Here is a 27,919-nt window from a genome sequence, read left to right as displayed (position 1 = left end):
GCACAATCCATGTCTCATGTCTCAAGGCTTAAAATTCCTTATTTAACCTGACTCTCCCCCTTCATCTACACTGATTGAAGTGGATTTAACTAGTGACATTAATAAGGGATCATAGCTTTAGCCTGGATTCACCTGGTCAGTCTGTGTCATGGAAGGAGCAGGTGTTCTTAATGTTTTGTCTACCCAGTGTATAGCACTACAGATAATCAAGTGCTTTTTGCATGTGATGCATTTGCTCTATTGTTTACAGTATGATTTGTATCTTATAGAGAGTGGCTTTAAGGTAAAAGTACCGTCACATCTAGATAAAAACGAATGTGAAAATAAACAGAGCAAATCTGTATTAAAACACTACCTATTCATAGATGTATTTATTCATCATCTACATATTCATATTAAGCTTCTACGTCTGTGTACAGGAACGTATTATTTGTAAGACGTAAGAGAAAATATATCAGCTTATTGATAAATTATTATGACGTTCTTTCCAATACAAAAGTGTAGTAACTATTGTTTCCAAACTGCGTTACCCACTCCAGCCAGCAGATGGCGATTTGCATCTTTCAGGTGATGCTTCTTGCGTGACGTATAATTTACTGGACGGGACGCTTCTTCAGGAACAACAACACGGCTACTTTTTCAACCGCCTCGGTAGCTTGCTAGCCAACATAACACTGAAAGATTGACGCGTTACACCGTGTTTGTGTACATTAGCTAATCTCAGTGTTTTAAACACATTTCTGTTGATTTATCAACTGATGACCTTTAGCCTAATTTGCTTGTTCAATTTGCAAACTTGTTTAAGATTGAAACTGAGCCTAGCACTAGGCTAGTCGCTAATGCGAACTAGCTAGCTAACATCCCTGATCATGAGTTCACTAAACTACTTATCCCCTGCTAAAGAAGAGGGGGTCTGCTGTATGGAGAAAGAAGCTCTGGGACTGAACAATGTCGTGGAAGATGAGGGTGTTACAGTGAAAGAAGAGGAGGCTGTTACAGTGAAAGAAGAGGAGGCTGTTATAGTGAAAGAAGAGGAGGCTGTTATAGTGAAAGAAGAGGAGGCTGTTATAGTGAAAGAAGAGGAGGCTGTTACAGTGAAAGAAGAGGAGGCTGTTACAGTGAAAGAAGAGGAGGCTGTTACAGTGAAAGAAGAGGAGGCTGTTACAGTGAAAGAAGAAGAGGCTGTTATGGTGAAAGAAGAGGAGGCTGTTATAGTGAAAGAAGAGGAGGCTGTTACAGTGAAAGAAGAGGAAGAAACTTTTAGAGAGGAAGAGGATGCTATCTCAATAAAGGTGAAGCAGGAAGACGTTTTGGGAGTGAAAGAGGAGGAGACAGAATATCAGATTACTACCAGTGAGTACTGTCTTAAACAGGGGCACAAACTGTTGTTTAATTAATGTGGAGTTTTAAAGGGGCATTCTACTGAAGTTCTACACTTGAATATGTTGTTCTGTACTGTAGGAATTGTTTCAGGGGCCATCTGCTGTTGGTACATATATTTTTGGGACTTTTAAATGAGATTAATCGAATTCTCCATGTGGTCGACATTAAAGTGCACCTCATCTAATATAGCAGGCTTTTCAAATTCAATATTGTTGCATATGTTGTACATTAAATATCCAAGGGACACAAAAGGCACCCATTTCGTGAAACTACCCTTTCACATTTGCAACACAAACATTATTTTATAAAATCATGATGAAGTGGCCATTTTAGGCCCTTTTTAGACATATTCATGCCTCTTGTTAGACTCTGTGATTGCAATTGAAGTTCATAAATTTACCGTCTGTTTGATGTTCTCATTCACACAGGAGAGAGACATGACTATCTTGGATCCTCTGGGGAGCCTCAACAACATCCTGATGCTGACGAGGCAGAGAAGAGTCTCTCCAGATCAGAACACCAGATGGTACAGCTTAGTCTGGTCTAGCATACAGCTTGCTCTATCGGGGTCTGGGCTGGGTTTCTGTAAAGCACTTCATAACAACAGTGACATCAGCATCCATAATGATGTGTCTGTGTCCCCTCTTTATGGTTACCAGGACAACGCTAGCCCTTCCTCCCTCCTGGAGTCCCCGTTACGTGCCTCTCCCGGTAGCACCTTACTGCTGGGTATAAAGAGGTTGTCTGTGCAGCTGGTGGACTGCAGGAAAACAACGGGGCTGAGTGGAACTGTGAGACAAGGAGGAGAGAAGAAAGGATCAGATTTGACACATCAAAGTAAGTGCTGTAGTTTAGTTTGAACAAATACAATAGATCTGCCCACTGGTATCTGTTACCAGGACTACCAGCAGAGTTCTGTTAGTTGACAGGAAGATAGACTGGTATCTTTTACCAGGACAACCAGCCGAGTTCTGTTTGTTGACAGGAAGATAGACTGGTGGATATGGATGTTATGAATATCATAACACTGAAAAAGGATTCTGCCAATTAAAAGAGAGAAACCAATAGATCATATAAAACCTTGATGAAAGGTAGCTTTAGAGAGACAGTTATAAGATGATCCTATGTAAGGTGCTCGTTTTTCAAAAACATTTTCTCAAAATATTATGGATGTTACATTGCCTGTCCCAGTCAACCCCCCTATCTTTATAAGACTGTAGAACAGGAAAAATAAACTCCAGACACTGGTAATTAATTAACTAATACTGGAGGAAAGCTGTGATCAGGCTGCCCACTCAAGAGAAAGCTTCAAACTGTAACCAGTGCCGTCAATCTTGTTCAGGTTATCAATAAACCTACCAGGGTAGTTACAAACAGTAGAGGAATGAAATCATCATGTTTTGATCATATCTTTACTAATGCTGCAGAAATGTGTTTTAAAGCAATTTCCAGATCCATCAGATGTAGTGATCACAATATAGTAGCCATATCTAGGAAAACCACAGTTCCAAAGGCTGGGCCTAATATTGTGTAAAAGAGGTCATACAATACGTTTTGTAGTGATTCCTATGTTTTTGATGTAAATAATATTTGTTGGTCCGTGGTGTGTAATGATGAGCAACCAGACGCTGCCCTTGACACATTTATGAAATTGCTTATCCCAGTTACTAATAAGCATGCACCCGATAAGAAAATGACTGTAAAAACGGTTAAATCCACGTGGATTGATGAGGAATAGAAAAATGGTATGGTGTAGAGCAGTGGTTCCCAAACGTTTTATAGTCTGATACCCCTTCAAACATTCAACCTCCAGCTGTACCCCCTCTTGCACCAGGGTCAGCGCACTCTCAAATGTTGTGTATTGCCATCATTGTAAGCCGGTCACACACACACACTATACGATACATTTATTAAACATAAGAATGAGTGTGAGTTTGTCAAAACCCAGCTCTTCCTATTAGAGGTCGACCGATTATGATTTTTCAACGCCGATACCGATTATTGGAGGACAAAAAAAGCCGATACCGATTTAAAAAAAAATAATATATATATATATATTATATATACTGCTCAAAAAAATAAAGGGAACACTTTAACAACACAATGTAACTCCAAGTCAATCACACTTCTGTGAATTCAAACTGTCCACTTCGGAAGCAACACTGATTGACAATAAATTTCACATGCTGTTGTGCAATTGGAATAGACAACCGGTGGAAATTATAGGCAATTAGCAAGACACCAACAATAAAGGAGTGGTTCTGCAGGTGGTGACCACAGACCACTTCTCAGTTCCTATGCTTCCTGGCTGATGTTTTGGTCACTTTTGAATGCTTTCACTCTAGTGGTAGCATGAGACGGAGTATACAACCCACACAAGTGGCTCAGGTAGTGCAGCTCATCCAGGATGGCACATCAATGCGAGCTGTGGCAAGAAGGTTTGCTGTGTCTGTCAGCGTAGTGTCCAGAGCATGGGGGCGCTACCAGGAGACAGGCCAGTACATCAGGAGACGTGGATGAGGCCGTAGGAGGGCAACAACCCAGCAGCATGACCGCTACCTCCGCCTTTGTGCAAGGAGGAGCAGGAGGAGCACTGCCAGAGCCCTGCAAAATGACCTCCAGCAGGCCACAAATGTGCATGTGTCTGCTCAAACGGTCAGAAACAGACTCCATGAGGGTGGTATGAGGGCCCGACGTCTACAGGTGGGGGTTGTGCTTACAGCCCAACACCGTGCAGGACGTTTGGCATTTGCCAGAGAACACCAAGATTGGCAAATTCGCCACTGGCGCCCTGTGTTCTTCACAGATGAAAGCAGGTTCACACTGAGCACGTGACAGACGTGACAGAGTCTGGAGACGCCGTGGAGAACGTTCTGCTGCCTGCAACATCCTCCAGCATGACCAGTTTGGCGGTGGGTCAGTCATGGTGTGGGGTGGCATTTCTTTGGGGGGGCGCACAGCCCTCCATGTGCTCGCCAGAGGTAGCCTGACTGCCATTAGGTACCAAGATGACTTAAATGTAAATGTAAGATGAGATCCTCAGACCTCTTGTGAGACCATATGCTGGTGCGGTTGGCCCTGGGTTCCTCCTAATGCAAGACAATGCTAGACCTCATGTGGCTTGAGTGTGTCAGCAGTTCCTGCAAGAGGAAGGCATTGATGCTATGGACTGGCCTGCCCGTTCCCCAGACCTGAATCCAATTGAGCACATCTGGGACATCATGTCTCGCTCCATCCACCAACGCCACGTTGCACCACAGACTGTCCAGGAGTTGGCGGATGCTTTAGTCCAGGTCTGGGAGGAGATCCCTCAGGAGACCATCCGCCACCTCATCAGGAGCATGCCCAGGCGTTGTAGGGAGGTCATACAGGCACGGGGAGGCCACACACACTACTGAGCCTCATTTTGACTTGTTTTAAGGACATTACATCAAAGTTGGATCAGCCTGTAGTGTGGTTTTCCACTTTTAATTTTGAGTGTGACTCCAAATCCAGACCTCCATGGGTTGATAAATTTGATATCCATTGATCATTTTTGTGTGATTTTGTTGTCAGCACATTCAACTATGTAAAGAAAAAAGTATTTAATAAGAATATTTCATTCATTCAGATCTAGGATGTGTTATTTTCCTGTTCCCTTTGTTTTTTGGAGCAGTGTATATCATACACCAACACACATTTTTGTAATATTGACAATTGCAACAATACTGAATGAACAATGAACACTTTTATTTTAACTTAATATAATACATAAATAAAATCAATTTAGTGTCAAATAACATGAGAACATATGTTAAAACGAACCACCAGCTTTCATGGGTCTTCAATATTCCCAGTTAAGTTTTAGGTTGTAGTGCATATAGCAGAGCTTGTCTGCATGGTCCCCTGTCAGTCTGCTCCTCCACGAAACACAGACCTTATTTGAAGTAGATCAAGACATTCTCTATGGAAGACATGAACGATAAAATAACGATAGAACCCCTTTCAAGTTCAGCCGCAAGTTATTACAGGAATTATAATGCGTCGACTGTTTCTCTCTAAACCATATACCTTTGACTAATCCGGAAACTATCACCTCGAAAACAAAACGTTTATTCCGTTCCGTATTTTATCTAACGGGTGGCATCCATGAGTCTAAATATTCCTGTTACATTGCACAACCTTCAATGTTATGTCATAATTACATAAAATTCTGGCAAATTAGTTCGCAAATAGCCAGGCGGCCCAAACTGTTGCATATACCTTGACTCTGCGTGCAACGAACGCAAGAGAAATGACACAATTTGACCTGGTTAATATTGCCTGCTAACCTGGATTTCTTTTAGCTAAATATGCAGGTTTAAAAATATATACTTGTGTATTGATTTTAAGAAAGGCATTGATGTTTATGGTTAAGTACACATTGGAGCAATGACAGTCATTGATTGATAGTTTTTTATAAGATAAGTTTAATGCTAGCTAGCAACTTACCTTAGCTTACTGCATTTGCGTAACAGGCAGGCTCCTCATGGAGTGCAATGTTTTTTTTATTTTTTTATTTAACCTTTATTTAACCAGGTAGGCAAATTGAGAACACGTTCTCATTTACAATTGCGACCTGGCCAAGATAAAGCAAAGCAGTTCGACACATACAACAACACATCGTTACACATGGAGTAAAACAAACATATAGTCAATAATACAGTGAAAAAAATAAGTCTAAATACAATGTGAGCAAGTGAGGTGAGATAAGGGAGGTGAAGGCAAACAAATATATGTATAAATAAATACAAATATAAAAAGGCCATGGAGGCGAAGTGAATACAACACAGCAAGTAAAATAAAAACTAAAAACACTGGAATGGTTGGTTTGCAGTGGAAGAAAGCGCAAAGTAGAGACAGAAATAATGGGGTGCAAAGGAGCAAAATAAATAAATAAATAAATACAGTAGGTAAAGAGGTAGTTGTTTGGGCTAAATTATAGATGGGCTATGTACAGGTGCAGTAATCTATGAGCTGCTCTGACAGCTGGTGCTTAAAGCTAGTGAGGGAGATAAGTGTTTCCAGTTTCAGAGATTTTTGTAGTTCGTTCCAGTCATTGGCAGCAGAGAACTGGAAGGAGAGGCGTCAAAAGGAAGAATTGGTTTTGGGGGCGACTAGAGAGATATACCTGCTGGAGCGCGTGCTACAGGTAGGTGCTGCTATGGTGACCAGCGAGCTGAGATAAGGGGGGACTTTACCTAGCAGGGTCTTGTAGATGACCTGGAACCAGTGGGTTTGGCAACGAGTATGAAGTGAGGGCCAGCCAACGAGAGTGTACAGGTCGCAGTGGTGGGTAGTATATGGGGCTTTGGTGACAAAACGGATGGCACTGTGATAGACTGCATCCAATTTATTGAGTAGGGTTTTGGAGGCTATTTTGTAAATGACATCACCGAAGTCGAGGATTGGTAGGATGGTCAGTTTTACAAGGGTATGTTTGGCAGCATGAGTAAAGGATGCTTTGTTGCGGAATAGGAAGCCAATTCTAGATTTGACTTTGGATTGGAGATGTTTGATGTGAGTCTGGAAGGAGAGTTTACAGTCTAACCAGACACCTAGGTATTTGTAGTTGTCCACATATTCTAAGTCAGAGCCGTCCAGAGTAGTGATGTTGGACAGGCGGGCAGGTGCAGGCAGCGATCGGTTGAAGAGCATGCATTTAGTTTTACTTGTATTTAAGAGCAATTGGAGGCCACGGAAGGAGTGTTGAATGGCATTGAAGCTCGCCTGGAGGGTTGTTAACAGTGTCAAAAGAAGGGCCAGAAGTATACAGAATAGTGTCGTCTGCGTAGAGGTGGATCAGAGAATCACCAGCAGCAAGAGCGACATCATTGATGTATACAGAGAAGAGAGTCAGTCCAAGAATTGAACCCTGTGGCACCCCCATAGAGACTGCCAGAGGCCCGGACAACAGACCCTCCGATTTGACACACTGAACTCGATCAGAGAAGTAGTTGGTGAACCAGGCGAGGCAATCATTAGAGAAACCAACGCTGTCGAGTCTGCCGATGAGGATGTGGTGATTGACAGAGTCAAAAGCCTTGGCCAGGTCAATGAATATGGCTGCACAGTATTGTTTCCTATCGATGGCGGTTAAGATATCGTTTATGACCTTGAGCGTGGCCGAGGTGCACCCATGACCAGCTCTGAAACCAGATTGCATAGCGGAGAAGGTATGGTGTGATTCGAAATGGTCGGTAATCTGTTTGTTGACTTGGCTTTCGAAGACCTTAGAAAGGCAGGGTAGGATAGATATAGGTCTGTAGCTGTTAGGGTCAAGAGTGTCCCCCCCTTTGAAGAGGGGGATAACCGCAGCTTCTTTCCAATCTTTGGGAATCTCAGACGACACGAAAGAGAGGTTGAAGAGGCTAGTAATAGGGGTGGCAACAATTTCAGCAGATAGTTTTAGAAAGAAAGGGTCCAGATTATCTAGCCCGGCTGATTTGTAAGGGTCCAGATTTTGCAGCTCTTTTAGAACATCAGCTGACTGTATTTGGGAGAAAGAGAAATGGGGAAGGCTTGGGCGAGTAGCAGAGGGGAGGGCAGTGCTGTTGTCCGGGGTAGGGGCAGCCAGGTGGAAAGCATGGCCAGCTGTAGAAAAATGCTTATTGAAATTCTCAATTATAGTGGATTTGTCGGTGGTGACAGTGTTTCCTATCTTCAGAGCGGTTGGAAGTTGGGAGGAGGTGTTCTTATTCTCCATGGACTTTACGGTGTCCCAGAACTTTTTTGAATTTGTGTTGCAGGAAGCAAATTTCTGCTTGAAAAAGCTAGCCTTGGCTGTTCTAACTGCCTGTGTATATTGGTTTCTGGCTTCCCTGAAAAGTTGCATATCACAGGGGCTGTTCGATGCTAATGCAGAACGCCATAGGATGTTTTTCTGTTGGTTAAGGGCAGTCAGGTCAGGAGAGAACCAAGGGCTATATCTGTTCCTGGTTCTAAATTTCTTGAATGGGGCATGCTTATATCCTCTACTGACGGGATGAGATCAATATCCTTCCAGGATACCCCGGCCAGGTCGATTAGAAAGGCCTGCTCGCTGAAGTGTTTCAGGGAGCGTTTGACAGTGATGAGTGGAGGTCGTTTGACCGCTGACCCATTATGGATGCAGGCAATGAGGCATTGATCGCTGAGATCTTGGTTGAAAACAGCAGAGGTGTATTTGGAGGGCAAGTTTGTTAGGATGATATCTATGAGGGTACCCGTGTTTACGGAATTGGGGTGGTACCTGGTAGGTTCATTGATAATTTGTGTGAGATTGAGGGCATCAAGCTTAGATTGTAGGGTGGCTGGGGTGTTGAGCATGTTCAAATTTAGGTCGCCTAGCAGCACGAGCTCTGAAGATAGATGGGGGGCAATCAGTTCACATATAGTGTCCAGAGCACAGCTGGGGGCAGAGGGTGGTCTATAGCAGGCGGCAACGGTGAGAGACTTGTTTTTAGAGAGGTGGATTTTTAAAAGTAGAAGTTTAAATTGTTTGGGAACAGACCTGGATAGTAAAACAGAACTCTGCAGGCAATCTTTGCAGTAGATTGCAACACCGGCCCCTTTGGCCGTTCTATCTTGTCTGAAAATCTTGTAATTGGGGATGAAAATGTCTGAATTTTTGGTGGTCTTTCTAAGCCAGGATTCAGACGCGGCTAAAACATCCGGGTTGGCAGAGTGTGCTAAAGCAGTGAACAAAACAAACTTAGGGAGGAGGCTTCTAATGTTAACATGCATGAAGCCAAGGCTATTACGGTTACAGAAGTCATCAAAAGAGAGCGCCTGGGGAATAGGAGTGGAGCTAGGTACTGCAGGGCCTGGATTCACCTCTACATCACCAGAGGAACAGAGGAGGAGTAGGATAAGGGTACGGCTAAAAGCTATGAGAATTGGTCGTCTAGAGCTTCTAGAGCAGAGAGTAAAAGGAAGTTTCTGGGGGCGATAAAATAGCTTAAAGGAATAATGTACAGACAAAGGTATGGTAGGATGTGAATACAGTGGAGGTAAACCTAGGTATTGAGTGATGATGAGAGAGATATTGTCTCTAGAAACATCATTGAAACCAGGTGATGTCATCGCATATGTGGGTGGTGGAACTGAGAGGTTGGATATGGTATAGTGAGCAGGGCTAGAGTCTCTACAGTGAAATAAGCCAATAAACACTAACCAGAACAACAATGGACAAGGCATATTTACATTAAGGAGAGGCATGCTTAATCGAGTGATCAATAAGGGTCCAGTGAGTAGAGGTTGGTTGGGGTCACGGCGATCCAGACAGCAGGCCGGGTAGAGGCTATCGGTAGCAAGATAGCATAGGATGGAGGTCTAATTGTAGATACCTTGTGCGTTTCCGTCGGTAGGTTAGTGGGGTTCCGTGTGGTAGAGGGGATCAATCCAAATTGGCAAAATAGATATAGTGGCCCAAGAAAAAATTAAATAAATAAATAATAATAATACTACTAATAATAATTGTCCGATATACTTATTCAGATAGCAGCCGATAAGACAGCTAACGATTAGCGGGCCCCAGATGAGCGTTCAGGTAACGTCGGGACGGGGGTGCCAGTTGGATAACTCCCTCGGGCAGATAACGTTGGCAGTCAGTCGTGAAGGCCCGGTGGTGCTCCGTATCTGCAGCAACAAAAAAAAACAAAAAAAAACGGGTCCGGATAGGTGACTGTAGCCCAGGAATGGCTGATGGAGCTCCTCAGCTAGCTCCGGAATAAATTACGTTTGCTCCGGGATCGACGTAAGCCAATAGACACACGGTTTGCAGCTAGCTAGCTGCGAAATCAAGGTGCAAATGTCCAGAGCCTGCAGCTGAAATCCGGTGATGAAGTAGAAAAAAAATCCGGTGATGTGGTAGTGAAAAAGCAGTCCTATATGCTCTGGGTTGATATCGCGCTTGCAGAGCTGAAGCTGGCTGGTGTCCGAGTTAAGGGTGAAGACCGCAGCAGCGGCTAACTGACTACTAGCTAGTAGCTAGTTATCTGGCTAGCTTCTGATTGGGGTTACGGTTCTAAAGTATAAAAGAAATAGCAGATCCGTACCACATTGGGTGAGGCGGAATGTATATTCAGTTCCTAAATGGAAAGTGAAATTAAAATATATACGAAATGCATACGAAAAAAAACGAGGACTATTTACATGGGACAAGACAAACACACGTCCGACTGCTACGCCATCTTGGAATGGCAATGTAATCAGGTGTTAGAGCATTGGACTAGTTAACTGTAAGGTTGCAAGATTGGATCCCCCGAGCTGATGTAACAGTATAACTTTAGTACGTCCCCTCGTGCGAACCAGGGACCCTCTGCACACATCAACAACAGTCACCCACGAAGCGTCGTTACCTATCGCTCCACAAAAGCCGCGGCCCTTGCAGAGCAAGGGGAACCACTACTTCTAGGTTTCAGAGCAAGTGACGTAACTGATTGAAACGCTATTAGCGCGTACCCGCTAACTAGCTAGCCATTTCACATCCGTTACACTCACCCCCCTTTCAACCTCCTCCTTTTCCGCAGCAACCAGTGATCCGAGTCAACAGCATCAATGTAACAGTTTAACTTTACGTCCGTCCCCTCGCCCAGACCCGGGCGCAAACCAGGGACCCTCTGCACACATCAACAACAGTCGCCCACGAAGCGTCATTACCCATCGCTCCACAAAAGCCGCGGCCCTTGCAGAGCAAGGGGAACCACTACTTCTAGGTTTCAGAGCAAGTGACGTAACTGATTGAAACGCTATTAGCGCGTACCCGCTAACTAGCTAGCCATTTCACATCCGTTACACTGAGGTTAAAAAGGTTAAAGGTTAAAAATCTGGCAGAACGTTCCTAGGCCGTCATTGAAAATAAGAATGTGTTCTTAACTGACTTGCCTAGTTAAATAAAGATTAAATAAAGGTGTAAAAAATAAATAGAATAAAAAATCGGGGCCCAAAAATACCGTATTCCGATTGTTATGAAAACTTGAAATCGGCCCTAATTAACTGGCCATTCCGATTAATCGGTCGACCTCTATTTCCTATAAGAGTTCTTATAGGAGTAAGAGTTCTTATAGGACCAGCGCACAAATAATATAATAATAATACATTTTTTTGCTCTTTATTTATTAACAGTCTTACATATTAAACCTTATTTGTTCTTCGAAATTTGTAAATAACTCACCACAGGTTAATGAGAAGGATGTGCTTGAAAGGATGCACATATCTCTGCAATGTTGTATTGGAGAGAGTCTCAGTCTTAAATAATTTTCCACACAGTCTGTGTCTGTATTTAAAATGTGTCAATACTTTGCGCCCTTGATAACCAGCGCGCTTCTGTATTTTGTAAAAGCGTTACATGGTCGCTGCCCATATCATTGCATCGTGCAGAAAATACACGGGAGTTCAGTTAACCATTTTCACTGTAGTGTACAAAACGTCTTTCAAGCAGTCAGGTATTCCCTTGGCAGCAAGAGCCTCTCGGTGGATGCTGCAGTGTACCCAAGTGGCGTCGGGAGCAACTGCTTGCACGCGCGTTACCACTCACCTATGTTTCCCTGTCATGGCATTTGCTCCATCAGTACAGATACCAACATCAGCAGCAGCTACGTTTGGCTACATATGGACCGTTAGTGGAATTCCCGCAATAGAGTAACGGTTAATGTGATTGGATGTTTAAGTATTTGATTAGGCTACCTGTATTTGACATTGTATTGTTATTTCGTTGAACACTAGATGGTTTAATTTAATTTTTGGCAGGGAAATGAGGCTACTCAGGTGAGAGAAAAAAACTCACCCAAATGTATAGCCCTGTTGGAAAATATAAATGATTTTTGATAATGTGATAATGTGATTCACATTGATAATGTGAATCACATTTTTATTTGGCGTACCCCAGTTTGGGAATACCCGGTGTAGAGGGAGGCAAAAAAAGAGTTGGCAAATAGGTATGGCTATTTGATTGGCAAACTTATTGCAAATTGAGAAATCATGTGACTAAACTGAATAAAAATAACTACTACACTATAAAACCAAGATAAATGACAAAGAATTATTGTAAAAAGCTTTGGAGCATTTTCAATTACATTTTGGGCAAAAAGGCTAACTCTGCTCCACCATTCATTGAACGCTGACACTACACATCCAAGTATATTGGACCAAATTATGAAAGACAAGCATTGTAATTTTGAATCTGTAAAGTAAGTGTGGAAGAGGTGAAACAATTGTCTATCAACAATGACAAGTCACCGGGGTCTGACAACGTGGATGGAAAGTGATTGAGGATAATAGTGGATGATATTGCCACTCCAATTTGCCATATCTTCAATTTAAGCCTACTAGAAAGTGTGTTCCCTCAGGCCTGGAGGGAGGCAAAAGTCTTTCCGCTACGTAAGAATAGTAAAGCACCCTTTACTGGCTGAAATTGCTGACCAATCAGCCTGTTACCAACCATTACACTTTTTGAAAAAATTGTTTGACCAGATACAATGCGATCATAGCCTTCTGCTGGAAAAACTTGTGTTATGGCTTTACACCCCCTGCTATATTGTGGATAAAGAGCTACCTGTCTAACAGAACACAGAGGGTGTTCCAGAATGGAAGCCAGTACAACAGAATCAAGGTAGAATCAGGAATTCCCCATGGCAGCTGTCTAGGCACCTTACTTTTTTAAATTTTTACTAACGACATGCCACCTGCTTTGGGTAAAGCCAGTGTGTCTAGGTATGAGGATGACTCAACACTGTACACGTCATCTACCACGGAAACTAAAATGACTGCAACACTTAACATAGAGCTAAAGTTAGTTTCAGAATGGGTGGCAAGGAATAAGTTAGTCCTAAATATTTCAGGTAACCTTAAGTTACATTGGCCTACTATGCTAATTCTGTAGCGGTATTGTTAGAGAAGCGTAAAGATAAAGATTTTGTTTGGGAGCCAGGCAGGTATTAACCTGCTGAAAGGAAAAGAGTAGAGTAGTGCTACCAGGCACACATCAGCAGAAGATACTGAATAGAGTGGAGCCTGTTGGCCAGATAGCCAGTGGAGACTAGAGTGGAGCCTGTTGGCCAGATAGCCAGTGGAGACTAGAGTGGAGCCTGTTGGCCAGATTGCCAGTGGAGACTAGAGTGGAGCCTGTTGGCCAGATAGCCAGTGGAGACTAGAGTGGAGCCTGTTGGCCAGATAGCCAGTGGAGACTAGAGTGGAGCCTGTTGTCCAGATAGCCAGTGGAGCCTGTTGTCCAGATAGCCAGTGGAGCCTGTTGGCCAGATAGCCAGTGGAGACTAGAGTGGAGCCTATTGTCCAGATAGCCAGTGGAGACTAAAGTGGTGCCTGTTGGCCAGATAGCCAGTGGAGACTAGAGTGGAGCCTGTTGGCCAGATTGCCAGTGGAGACTAGAGTGGAGCCTGTTGGCCAGATAGCCAGTGTAGACTAGAGTGGAGCCTGTTGGCCAGATAGCCAGTGGAGACTAGAGTGGAGCCTGTTGGCCAGATAGCCAGTGGAGACTAGAGTGGAGCCTGTTGTCCAGATAGCCAGTGGAGCCTGTTGTCCAGATAGCCAGTGGAGCCTGTTGTCCAGATAGCCAGTGGAGACTAGAGTGGAGCCTATTGTCCAGATAGCCAGTGGAGACTAAAGTGGTGCCTGTTGGCCAGATAGCCAGTGGAGACTAGAGTGGAGCCTGTTGGCCAGATAGCCAGTGGAGACTAGAGTGGAGCCTGTTGGCCAGATAGCCAGTGGAGACTAGAGTGGAGCCTGTTGGCCAGATAGCCAGTGGAGACTAGAGTGGAGCCTGTTGGCCAGATAGCCAGTGGAGACTAGAGTGGAGCCTGTTGGCCAGATAGCCAGTGGAGACTAGAGTGGAGCCTGTTGGCCAGATAGCCAGTGGAGACTAGAGTGGAGCCTGTTGGCCAGATAGCCAGTGGAGACTAGAGTGGAGCCTGTTGGCCAGATAGCCAGTGGAGACTAGAGTGGAGCCTGTTGGCCAGATAGCCAGTGGAGACTAGAGTGGAGCCTGTTGGCCAGATAGCCAGTGGGGAGAGAACATAAGACCCAACATATAAAACGCCCGTCACAGCCCAGGGGTAACCCAACCAATAATACCTCATACAATAATAATGGCAGAGCAATTTAATGGCAACTTCATAGAAACAATTCGCAAGAAAGAACCCAATCATCAACATTAGAGGATTTGCAATAATCTGTATTACCTCCCAGGGGTGGAGTGCAGGGGGGTATGCATGGGTGTGTTGGTGGGTGTGTTCATAGACAACAAAGGCCTTAAAATGTAAAGAGTCCCACAAAAAATCAATACAATTCAAACGACAATAAACATGAGCTCTCACGCAAACTCCCTCTAACTTCTTATGGACAGAAGTCTGTGTCTGGACGGTAGCGTCCCACCTGGCCAACATCCGGTGAAATTGCAGAGCGCGAAATTCAAACTACATAATTATAAATATTTAACTTTTATAAAATCACAAGTGTAATACATCAAAATAAAGCTTAACTTCTTGTTAATCCAGCCGCTGTGTCAGATTTCAAAAAGGCTTTAAGGCGAAAGGACACCATGCGATTATCTGAGGCCAGCACCCCGTGTACAAAAGCATGAAAAACATATTTCAACCAGGCAGGTGCGCCACGAAAGTCAGAAATAGCGATATAATGAATGCCTTACCTTTGATCTTCTTCTGTTGGTACTCCAAAAGGTCCCAGATACATCACAAATGGTCCTTTTGTTCGATAATGTCCTTCTTTATATCCATAAAAACTCAGTTTAGCTGGCGCGCTTCAGTCAATAATCCACCCAGTTTCCCTCCATCAAAATGCATACAAAATGAATCCCAAACATTACTAATTAACTTTTCCAAACAAGTCAAACAACGTTTATAATCAAACCTTAGGTACCCTAATACGTAAATAAACAATAAAATTTAAGACGGAGAATCGTTATTGTCTTTACCGGAGGAAAATACCAAAGAACGTGCTCTCTTCCACGCGCTTGGAAACAATACAGCCAAAATGGGAGCCACCTAGAAAAGCTACAATTTCTGGCTCATTTTTCCAAAAACCAGCATGAAACTCTTTCTAAAGAAGATCTAAAGCTCTTAAAGTGACAGCGCATTGTGAAGGCTCCATGCAGGATTTCACCACAATTTCTCTGTATAAAATGGCCCATAACTTTAACACTAGCAGAGATCCTGGAACTGATATACCCTTACAGTATATTATATTCAACAATGTATGCAAAAATCAACATTTATATTTTCAATATTCATGTAAGAAATGTTAGAATGAAATCCGAATACTACTCATATTACAGAGCAAGTGGTAAAGATTCATGACACCCATTGTTGATTTGTAGCCTGTAGCATCTAATGATGAAACATTATGGAGTCTTGAAGGAGGACTGTAGCATCTAATGATGATGATACATTATGGAGTCTTAAAGGAGGACTGTAGCATCTAATGATGAAACATTATGGGGTCTTAAAGGAGGACTGTAGCATCTAATGATGAAACATTATGGAGTCTTAAAGGAGGACTGTAGCATCTAATGATGAAACATTATGGAGTCTTAAAGGAGGACTGTAGCAGCTAATGATGATACATTATGGACTCTTAAAACTTCTTATGGCTAGTGGAACCCCTAGACAACATTCCGCTGAAAAGGCAGAGCGCTAAATTCAAAAATATTTTTTTGATGCATTCACAAGTGCAATACACCAAATTAAAGCTTAACTTCTTGTTAATCTACCCACGATTTACACAATTTCAAAAAAGCTTTACAGCGAAAGCACATCATATAATTATGTTAGGTCAGAGCCTAGTCACAAAAACACACACAGCCATTTTCCAGCCAAAGAGAGGAGTCACAAAAAGCAGAAATATAGATTAAATTAAATTTATCACTAACCTTTGATCTTCATCAGATGGCACTTATAGGACTTCATGTTACACAATACATGTATGTTTTGTTCGATAAAGTTCATATTTATATCCAAAAATCTCAGTTTACATTGGCGCTTTATGGTCAGTAATGTTGTGCATCGAAAACATCCGGCAAATTTTCAGAGGCACATCAATTTACAGAAATACTCATAATAAACATGTAAAAGTTGATAAAAGATACAAGTATTATGCACCAAATTATAGATATACTTCTCCTTAATGCAACCGCTGTGTCAGATTTCAAAAAAGCTTTACGGAAAAAGCAAACCATGCAATAATCCGACTACGGCGCTCAGACACAAGCCATGCAGATACCCGCCATGTTGTTGAGTCAGAAATAGCGTTTTAAACCGCCATGTTGTTGAGTCAGAAATAGCGTTTTAAATATTCACTTTGATGATCTTCATCAGAATGCACTCCCAGGAATCCCAGTTCAACAATAAATGTTTGTTTTGTTCGATAAAGTCCAACATTTATGTCCAAATACCTCCTTTTGTTAGCGCGTTTGGTTAACAAATCCAAACTCACGAGGCGCGGGCAAGTCCAGGCGAAAGTTTGGATGAAAAGTTCAAAAATGTATATTACAGTTCGTAGAAACATGTCAAACAATGTATAGAATCAATCTTTAGGATGTTTTTAACATAAATCTTCAATAATGTTCCAACCAGAGAATTCCTTTGTCTTTAGAATTGCAATGGGACGCAGGTCGCTCTCACGTTTAGGCGCGTGATCAGCTCATGCCACTCTGGCAGACCTCTGGTTGAAACAGCTCTCATTCCCCCCTCCTTCACAGTAGAAGCCTCAAACAATGTTCTAAGACTGTTGACATCTAGTGGAAGCCTTAGGAAGGCTGCAATATGACCCCATAGACACTGTACATTCGAAAGGCAATGAGTTGAAAGCTACAAACCTCAGATTTCCCACTTCCTGGTTGGATTTTTCTCAGGTTTTCGCCTGCCATATGAGTTCTGTTATACACACAGACATAATTCAAACAGTTTTAGAAACTTCAGAGTGTTTTCTATCCAATAGTACTAATAAGATGCATGTATTAGCTTCTGGGCCTGAGTAGCAGGAAGTTTGCTCTGGGCATGCTTTTCATCCGAACGTGAAAATGCTGCCCCCTTATCCCAAACAGGTTAAGTACTGCAGTGCATCTCCTCCTCATGGACTGCACCAGATTTGACAGTACTTGCTGTGAGATGTTACCCCACTCTTCCACCAAGGCACCTGCAAGTTCCCGGACATTTCTGGGGGGAATGGCCCTAGCTCTCACCCTCCGATCCAACAGGTCCCAGACGTGCGCAATGGGATTGAGATCCGGGCTCTTCGCTGGCCATGGCAGAACACTAACATTCCTGTCTTGCAGGAAATCATGCACAGAAGGAGCAGTATGGCTGGTGGCATTGTCATGCTGGAGGGTCATGTCAGGATGACCCTGCATGAAGGGTACCACATGAGGGAGGAGGATGTCTTCCCTGTAACGCACACCGTTGAGATTGCCTGCAATGACAACAAGCTCAGTCTGATGATGCTGTGACACACCGCCCCAGACTATGACGGCCCCTCCACCTACAAATCCCCTCCTTCAACGATAAACGCGAATCCGACGATAAACGCGAATCCGACCATCACCCCTGGAGATAAAACCGCGACTTGTCGGTGAAAAGCACTTTTTGCCAGTCCTGTCTGGTCCAGTTACGGTGGGTTTGTGCCCAGAGGCGACGTTGTTGCCGGTGATGTCTGGTGAGGACTTGCCTTTTCAACAGGACTATAAGCCCTTAGTCCAGCCTCTCTCATTCAATTGCGGACAGTCTGAGCTAGAGGTCGACCGATTAAGCGGAATGGCCGATTAATTAGGGCCGATTTCAAGTTTTCATAATCGGAAATCGGTATTTTTGGGCGCCGAATTATTATTATTATTTATTTATTTTTTATACCTTTAATTAACTTGGCAAGTCAGTTAAGAACACATTCTTATTTTCAATGACGGCCTAGGAACGGTGAGTTAACTGCCTTGTTCAGGGGCAGAACGACAGATTTTCACCTTGTCAGCCCGGGGGATCCAATCTTGCAGCCTTACAGTTAACTAGTCCAACGCAATAACGACCTGCCTCTCTCGTTCCACTCCACAAGGAGACTGCCTGTTACGCAAATGCAGTAAGCCAAGGTAAGTTGCTAGCTAGCATTAAACTTATCTTATAAAAAACAATCAATCATAACTACTAGTTAACTACACATGGTTGATGATATTACTAGGTATTATCTAGCGTGTCCTGCGTTGCATATAATCTGACTGAGCATACAAGCATACAAGTATCTACGTTTCTGACTGAACGGTGGTAGGCAGAAGCAGGCGCGTAAACATTCATTCAAACAGCACTTTCATGCGTTTTGCCAGCAGCTCTTCGTTGTGCGTCAAGCATTGCGCTGTTTATGACTTCAAGCCTATCAACTCCCGAGATGAGGCTGGTGTAACCGAAGAGAAATGGCTAGCTAGTTAGCGCGCGCTAATAGCGTTTCAAACGTCACTTGCTCTGAGCCTTCTAGTAGTTGTTCCCCTTGCTCTGCATGGGTAACGCTGCTTCGATGGTGGCTGTTGTCGTTGTGTTGCTGGTTCGAGCCCAGGGAGGAGCGAGGAGAGGGACGGAAGCTAAACTGTTACACTTGCAATACTAAAGTGCCTATAAGAACATCCAATAGTCAAAGGTTAATGAAATACAAATGGTATAGAGGGAAATAGTCCTATAATTCCTATAATAACTACAACCTAAAACTTCTTACCTGGGAATATTGAAGACTCTTGTTGAAAGGAACCACCAGCTTTCATATGTTCTCATGTTCTGAGCAAGGAACTGAAACGTTAGCTTTTTTACATGGCACATATTGCACTTTTACTTTCTTCTCCAACACTTTGTTTTTGCATTATTTAAACTAAATTTAACATGTTTCATTATTTACTTGAGGCTAAATTGATTGTATTGATGTATTATATTAAGTTAAAATAAGTGTTCCTTCAGTATTGTTGTAATTTTCAGTATTACAAATAAATAAAAATCGGCCGATTAATCGGTATTGGCTTTTTTGGTCCTCCAATAATCGGTATCGGCGTTGAAAAATCATAATCGGTCGACCTCTAGTCTGAGCACCGATGGAGGGATTGTGCGTTCCTGGTGTAACTTGGGCAGTTGTTGTTGCCATCCTGTACCTGTAAGTGTGATGTTTGGATGTACCGATCCCGTAGGTGTTGTTACACGTGGTCTGCCACTGCGAGGACGATAAGCTGTCCGTCCTGTCTCCCTGTAGCGCTGTCTTAGGCGTCTCACAGTACGGACATTGTAATTTATTGCCCTGGCCACATCTGCAGTCCTCATGCCTCCTTGCAGAATGCCTAAGGCACGTTCACGCAGATGAGCAGGGACCCTGGGCATCTTTTTTCTGTGTTTTTCAGAGTCAGTAAAAAGGCCTCTTTAGAGTCCTAAGTTTTCATAACTGTGACCTTAATTGCCTACCGTCTGTAAGCTGTTTGTGTCTTTACGACCGTTCCACAGGTGCATGTTCATTAATCGTTTATGGTTCATTGAACAAGCATGGGAAACAGTGTTTCAACTCTTTACAATGAAGATCTGTGACGTTATTTGGATTTTTACGAATATTCTTTGAAAGACAGGGTCCTGAAAAAGACCCGTAATTTTTTTTGCTGAGTTTATTTTGTATATGTTTTATGTTGAAAAGTGTTTTTTTTCTCAGACATAAATGAACAACTCCAGGTGAAAGACAAAGGCCAAAGCTGTAATAAAATAACAAATTAACTGGCAAAGCAGCAGAGCAAGGCCCGCATCCAGCAACGTCACGAGTCACGTTTTGCAGCTGTTTCAGTACAGCACTACAGGGAGAGGGAAATAATCCACTGGACTAGTTTCAATGTATGGAATCACTTCAGAGTTTCTGGATTTTGGTTAAACTTCTCCTTTAAAGCATCAGACTCCATAGTAATTTATCATTAGAAGCTACAGTCCTCCTCTAATGCAGCCGGATGGCCACACCAGATACTGACCAACTTTTTTTTTTGAGCCCCCCCCACTTTGGTCAGGGACACATTATTCAATTTCAGTTAGTCACATGTCTGTGGAACTTTTTCAGTTTATGTCTGTTATTGAATCCTGTTATGTTCCAACAAATATTTACACATGTTAAGTTTGCTGAAAATAAAAGCAGTTGACAGTGAGAGGACGTTTCTTTTTTTGCTGAGTTTAGATTGACGAGGGGGGGAAAACAATTGAATCAATTTTAGAATAATGCTGAAATGTAACAAAATTTGGAAAGGGTGATGGGGTCTGAAAACTTAAAACCTCTCTGGGATATGTGGGACGCTAGCCTCCCACCTGGCCAAAAGCCAGTAAAAATGCAGTGTGCCAAATTCAACTAAAATATTATAAATATCAAACTTTCATTAAATCACACATGCAATATACCAAATTAAAGCTACACTTGTTGTGAATCCAGCCAACATGTCAGATTTCAAATGGGCTTTTCGGCGAAAGCAAACGATGCTATTATCTGAAGATAGCACCATAGTAAACAAAGAGAGAGAAGCATATTTCAACCCTGCAGGCGCGACACAAAACGCAGAAATAAAAATATAATTCATGCCTTACCTTTGACGAGCTTCTTTTGTTGGCACTCCAATATGTCCCATAAACATCACAAATGGTCCTTTTGTACGATTTAATTCCGTCGATATATATCCAAAATGTCCATTTATTTGGCACGTTTGATCCAGAAAAACACCGGTTCCAACTTGCGCAACGTGACTACAAAGTATCTCAAAAGTTACCTGTAAACTTTGCCAAAACATTTCAAACTACTTTTGTAATACAACTTTTGGTATTTTTTTACGTAAATAATCGATAAAATTGAAGACGGGATGATCTGTGTTCAATACGGGAGGTAAACAAACTGTAGCTAGCTTTCTGGTCACGCGCCTCTATCTAACAGTACACTTCAAGTTACCCTCGTTCTGGATGGCCGTACTTCTTCATTACACAAAGGAAAAACCTCAACCAATTTCTAAAGACTGTTGACATCCATTGGAAGCGGTAGGAACTGTCCCTTAGAAATCTGGATTCAATGAAAAATAATTGAAAAGAGAGTGACCTCAAAAAAAACAAAATCTGAATGGTTTGTCCTCTGGGTTTCGCCTGCTAAATAAGTTCTGTTATACTCACAGACATGATTCAAACAGTTTTAGAAACTTCAGAGTTTGTTCTATACAAATCTACTAATAATATGCACATCTTATCTTCTGGGGATGAGTAGCTGGCAGTTGAATTTGGATATGCTTTTCATCCAAACGTGAAAATGCTTACCCCTATCCTAGAGAAGTTTTTAACGAATGCACTGTGTGTGTGTGTATACTGAACCAAAATATAAACAAAGATTTACAGTTTATATGAGTCAGTGATTTTAAATAAATTAGGCCCTAATCTTTGGACTTTACATAACTGGGCAGGGGCGCAGCCATTGGTGGGCCCTGGAGGGCATACGCCCACCCATTGCGGAGCGAGGCCCAGCCAATCAGAATTCGTTTTTCCCCACAAAAGGGCTTCATTACAAAGAGAAATAAACTCGGGTGGCTGGTCTCAGACGATGTGGAGGTCCTGGGCTGGCGTCGTTACATGTGTTCTGTGGTTGTGAGGCCAGTTGGATGTACTGCCAAATTCTCTAAAATGACGTTGGAGGTGGCTTCTGGTAGAGAATTTAACATTCTATTATCTGGTAACAGCTCCAGTGGATATTCCTGCAGTCAGCATGCCAATTGCACGCTCCCTTAAAACTTGAGACATCTGTGGCATTGTGTTGTGTGACCGAACTGCACATTTTAGAGGCCTTTTATTCTCCCCAGCACAAGGTGCACCTGTGTAATGATCATGCTGTTTAATCAGCTTGATATGCCACACCTGTCAGGTGGATGGATTATCTTGGCAAAGAATAGATGTTAACTAACAGGGATGTAAACAATTCTGCAATCTTTTTTCAGCTCATGAAACATCCAACACTTTACATGTTGCGTTAAGTAATTTTGTTTATTGTAGTTACTCTCAGTTTTAGGAACATCTTCCCAAATATTTCACTTTATTTTTTACTTTACCCAAAATATGACATCAGCGATAGTCAAAATGTTGAAAATCTGTGAACGTCTAAATAAGAAATTGGGCCATTTAAACAGCAGGCGTCGAACCCTTTCGACAACGGGGAGATTTTACTGATGTGCTTTGTGTCTTCGACGTAAAAACAAGTTTTGGACTTCCACTTAAAATTACTTATTTACTTATTTTATGTTTAAGGAAGTGTGTACAGTTGTGGCCAAATATTTTGAGAATGACACAAATATGAATTTTCAGTCTGCTGCCTCAGTTTGTATGATGGCAATTTGCATATACTCCAGAATGTTATGAAGAGTGATCAGATGAATTGTAATTAATTGCAAAGTCCCTCTTTGCCATGCAAATGAACTGAATCCCCCCCCAAAACTGGAAGCTTCAAAAGGAGGGTGGTGCTTGGAATCATTGTTCTTCCTCTGTCACCCATGGTTACCTGCAAGGAAACACGTGCCGTCATCATTGCTTTGCACAAAAAAGGCTTCACATGCAAGGATATTGCTGCCAGTAAGATTGCACCTAAATCAACCCTTTATCGGATCATCGATAACTTCAAGGAGAGCGGTTCAATTGTTGTGAAGAAGGCTTCAGAGCGGTTTAATTGTTGTGAAGAAGGCTTCAGGGCACCCAAGAAAGTCCAGCAAGCGCCAGGACCGTCTCCTAAAGTTGATTCAGCTGCGGGATCGGTGCACCACCAGTACAGAGCTTGCTCAGGAATAGCAGCAGGCAGGTGTGAGTGCATCTGCACGCAGACTGATATTCTGCAAAAGGTACAGGGATTGGACTGCTGAGGACTGGGGTAAAGTCATTTTCTCTGATAAATCCCCTTTTCGATTGTTTGGGGCATCTGGAAAAAAGCTTGTCCGGAGAAGACAAGGTGAGCGCTTCCATCAGTCCTGTGTCATTGCCAATGGTATAGCATCCTGAGACCATTCATGTGTGGGGTTGCTTTTCAGCCAAGGGTGTGGGCTCACTCACAATGTTGCCTAAGAACACAGCCATGAATAAGGAATGCTACCAACACATCCTCCGAGAGCAACTTCTCCCAACCATCCAGGAACAGTTCGGTGACGAACAATTACTTTTCCAGCATGAAGGAGCACCTTGCCGTAAGGCAAACGTGATAAGTGGCTCGGAGAACAAAACATCAATATTTTGGGTCCATGGCCAGGAATCTCCCCAGACCTTAATCCCATTGAGAACTTGTGGTCAATCCTCAAGAGGCGGGTGGACAAACAAAAACCCACAAATTCTGACAAACTCCAAGCATTGATTATGCAAGAATAGGCTGTCATCTAGGGTTGTGGCCCAGAAGTTAATTGACACCAGGGTGGATTGCAGAGGTCTTGAAAAAGAAGGGTCAACACTGCAAATATTGACTCTTTGCATCAACTTCATGTCATTGCCAATAAAAGCCTTTGACACTTATGAAATGCTTGTAATTATACTTCAGTACATAGTAACATCTGACAAAAATATCTGAAGACACTGAAGCAGCAAACTTTGTGGAAATTAATATTTGTGTCATTCTCAAAACCTTTGGCCACAACTGTAGCTCGCATTCTGTATCATACAGCTATGAAAGTTATATATTTAGAACCACCTACTCGATTGTAATTAAGCGACGTCTGTGTCTTGAGTGTCCAAGAACGGTTTAGTTTTTTGTGTTCTGACTTGTAAAGCAGAATGAATAAAAAAGTAAACATTATCAGTAATTACCAGGAAACTCTACAACATTTGTTTTAAAATCACACCAAGATTGTTAAAACTGGCCTTAGGTTATTGAGCGATCTGATTAGGATTTACCCTCGTAGCAAGGCCTATGGTCCCGTGTGGTCCCGTGTGGCTCAGTTGGTAGAGCATGGCGCTTGCAACGCCAGGGTTGTGGGTTCAATTCCCACGGGGGGACCAGGGTTCAATTCCCACGGGGGGACCAGGATGAATATGTATGAACTTTCCAATTTGTAAGTCGCTCTGGATAAGAGCGTCTGCTAAATGACTTAAATGTAAATGTAAAATGCCTATTTATCATGTGGAGGTTTCATTCAGGTCTCTTTTTTTAAAAACACACTGTCTTTGGCAGGAGAAAGACCAGACTCAGAGGAACCAGAGCCAGGGACGTCCAAACCAACAAGAAGACACCAGTGTTCCCACTGTGGAAAGTGTTTTAACCAGTTAAGGGACCTGAAACAACATGAGAGAATACACACAGGTGAGAAGCCTTACCACTGCTCCCAGTGTGGAAAGAGTTTTAACCATTTAAGTAACCTGAAAGTTCATGAGATAATACACACAGGGGAGAAGCCTTATCACTGCTCCCAGTGTGGCAAGTGTTTTAACCAGTTAGGGAACCTGAAACAACATGAGAGAATACATACAGTTGAAAAGCCTTACCAGTGTTCCCACTGTGGAAAGTGTTTTAACCGGTCAGGGTATCTGAAAAAGCACGAGAGAATACATACAGGGGAGAAGCCTTACCACTGCTCCCAGTGTGGCAAGTGTTTTAACCAGTTATGGGACCTGAAACAACATGAGAGAATACACACAGGTGAGAAGCCTTGCCACTGCTCACAGTGTGGAAAGAGTTTTAACCGGTCAGGGAATCTGAAAAAGCACGAGAGAATACATACAGGGGAGAAGCCTTACCACTGCTCCCAGTGTGGCAAGTGTTTTAAACAGTTAAGGAACCTGAAAGAACACGAGAGAATACACACAAGGGAGAAGCCTTACCACTGCTCCCAGTGTGGGAAGTGTTTTAAACAGTTAAGGAACCTGAAAGAACACGAGAGAATACACACAAGGGAGAAGCCTTACCACTGCTCCCAGTGTGGGAAGTTTTTCAGCCAGTCAGGGGAGCTGAAACGGCATGAGAGAATACACACAGGGGAGAAGCCTTACCACTGCTCGCAGTGTGGAAAGGGTTTTAATCAGAAAAGCAACCTCAACCAACATGAGAGAATACACACAGGAGAGAAGCCTTACGACTGCTCCCAGTGTGGAAAGAGTTTTAACGATTTAGGGAGCCTGAAAAAACATGAGAGAATGCACACAGGGGAGAAGCCTTACCACTGCTCCCAATGTGGAAAGGGTTTTAATCAGAAAAGCAACCTCAACCAACATGAGAGAATACACACAGGAGAGAAGCCTTACGACTGCTCCCAGTGTGGAAAGTGCTTTAACGATTTAGGGAACCTGAAAAAACATGAGAGAATGCACACAGGGGAGAAGCCTTACCGCTGCTCCCAATGTGGAAAGTGTTTCAACCATCCGGGGGAGCTGAAACGGCATGAGAGAATACACACAGGGGAGAAGCCTTACCACTGCTCCCAATGTGGAAAGTGTTTCAACCAGCTGGGGGAGCTGAAATGGCATGAGAGAATACACACAGGGGACTTGCTGTCTTGTATTGTTGACTGATAATGATTACCTGTTTTTACCATATGAACTTGAATTGTACAAAGTATACTAAAACATATATTTGTATGTTTTTATTAGAGAACATGAATTGAATATGGAGTTTGAATATAGAGTAGGTCAGATTCCATGTGTTTAAATATTCCTTTTTTAAACTCTGTGTTTGTGTTTATCTGGGTGTCTTTCCTCCAGCACTACAGATATAAAGTGATATTTGGATGTGATGCATTTGTTCCGTTTTTTACATTTGCAATGTTGGCCCACTGATGATTTAATGAAATGAAAATGTTCACAGACTCTGCAATGCAAAATGTTAATTGTATGTGTCCACATATCTGAGTATGTGACTTGTGGTGGATGAATCAGAATTAGTTGGGTAACATAGATAATTGAGATGTCTTATCTGCATCATGTGCTTATGTGATATACTTGTTATTAGAATGTATCCCTTCGGACTCTGGTGTTGGCAGTTGCACTTCTTCCCTCAGCTGGGGCTCAGTCACCTGGGGCCCAGAGAGGGGAGAGGTCAGGCTTGTCTTTTACATATCCCTGGTGCTATGCAGAATATCAGGAAGGGAAGAGGACAGGAGGGAACATTGACTTCATATGTGAATGTATCTGTTAAACTATGTGAAGGGATGGTGTGATTAATGGGGAACCAATTACTGGTTTCCACAATGTCTGTGCGCAAGTCACTCCCTCCTTTGGCATTGGGGGGAGGTGTATGGCAGTGTCTGGAACCATTGTATGGCCTCTCCGATGTTGCACTTATCCTGGGATAGTGTATGACCTAGAGGCTCACTCCCCTCAGTGAGCTTGTCCAGGAGTGGGGTCAAGAAGGGGTTTTACTTGAGATGGGAGTATCTAGAGTTGACAATTGAGTTATGCCATTGGATGAGTTGGTGTTTTTGTGCTATGAAGTACCAGGAACGAGATTAGAACCTCGTCTTAGGGACCAAACTGAACGATAAATTATAGCGAATGCCATCTGGCTACGGGATACTTCTTTCTCATTATAAAGTCTCACTTTGTAAACTGTTCCTAATATCTGTGGTTTGTTATGTCGACTAGGGCGGTGGATCTTTGCTATAAAAGATCTCAGTAGCCATTGTGTTGCCACTCTCAACGGTTCATTAGAAATAGTGAATTGTTGAAAGTCATTCCAAAGATCTTATTATTAAAGATGTAGTTTAAGTATAACTCTGATTGGTGTGTGAAGTTTGTCTCTCCTCATTTGGTAATACAGAAATTAACCACCACAGACTAACCTTGTGAAACTGACCTATTATAATCTCCTGTTCCTGGGAGTATCATCCTGTGTTGCAAACCAGCTGCACCTGCGTCCTTGTATGAATAAAGTCCCTCCCAGGAACAGGAAACTATAAAGATATGTGCTCATCACCCAATGCTTCAGGAATTCAGACTGTCTCCACTGCGCTGTGTAACTGTTATTCTCTCTGAGCTCAGAAATAAAGAATCTTGGTTTGACTTGGACTCCAGCAGATCCTTATTTTATAATATCCACCACAACTCTCCCACGGATTGCTGTTTATCATTGTCTCAGTAAAGAGTTCTTTGTTTTATTTTCCTTGGGTCATTTACAAGCCTCCCACTGGTTGAATAAACTTTGTTTCCATGTCATTAAACAAAACAAATCCATATGATGTTTGATTAATGTGGAAAACTGATTGGATTTGTAAAAAGCCATGAACATCAGGTATTTTAAATTTTTCACCGAACTGGCAACCTAAATCCAATGACAGGTGACATTTTGTGTTGATTTCATGTTGAATTCACTTTAGTTGACGACTCAAAGAAATGTAAATAGAAACTAGATGTTGAACTGACGTCTGTGCCCAGTGGGCTGGTTTGAATACGTGGCAGGTGTTGGATCAATATCCACCTTAGTAGCCAAGTTTCCATGCAATTTGCGGCAGATTTCCATGTGAATATTCTCAAATCTGCATAAAACAATATACACATTTTCCCACCAGAAATGTTTGCCTCAAACAGACTTATTGCGG

The 27,919-nt window shown here is 42.6% G+C and overlaps 1 protein-coding gene across 1 annotated transcript; it reads left to right on the top strand.

Moving 5' to 3' along the window:
* The first annotated feature begins 329 nt into the window (after positions 1 to 329).
* On the top strand, positions 330 to 27,383 carry LOC129844882 (zinc finger protein 883-like). The gene is made up of 4 exons (XM_055913049.1): positions 330 to 1,353; positions 1,812 to 1,909; positions 2,043 to 2,220; positions 24,565 to 27,383. Exons 1-4 carry the CDS (start codon positions 870 to 872, stop codon positions 25,896 to 25,898), a joined length of 2,094 nt encoding a protein of 697 aa, XP_055769024.1. The 5' UTR covers positions 330 to 869; the 3' UTR covers positions 25,899 to 27,383.
* Positions 27,384 to 27,919: the final 536 nt, after the last annotated feature.

Source organism: Salvelinus fontinalis, unplaced genomic scaffold (genome assembly GCF_029448725.1).
Source record: "Salvelinus fontinalis isolate EN_2023a unplaced genomic scaffold, ASM2944872v1 scaffold_0246, whole genome shotgun sequence".
In the NCBI taxonomy this organism is placed as follows: Eukaryota; Metazoa; Chordata; class Actinopteri; order Salmoniformes; family Salmonidae; genus Salvelinus; species Salvelinus fontinalis.
The sequence above is the reverse complement of the archived record's forward strand: the minus strand, read 5'-3'. Positions and strand labels throughout refer to the sequence as shown.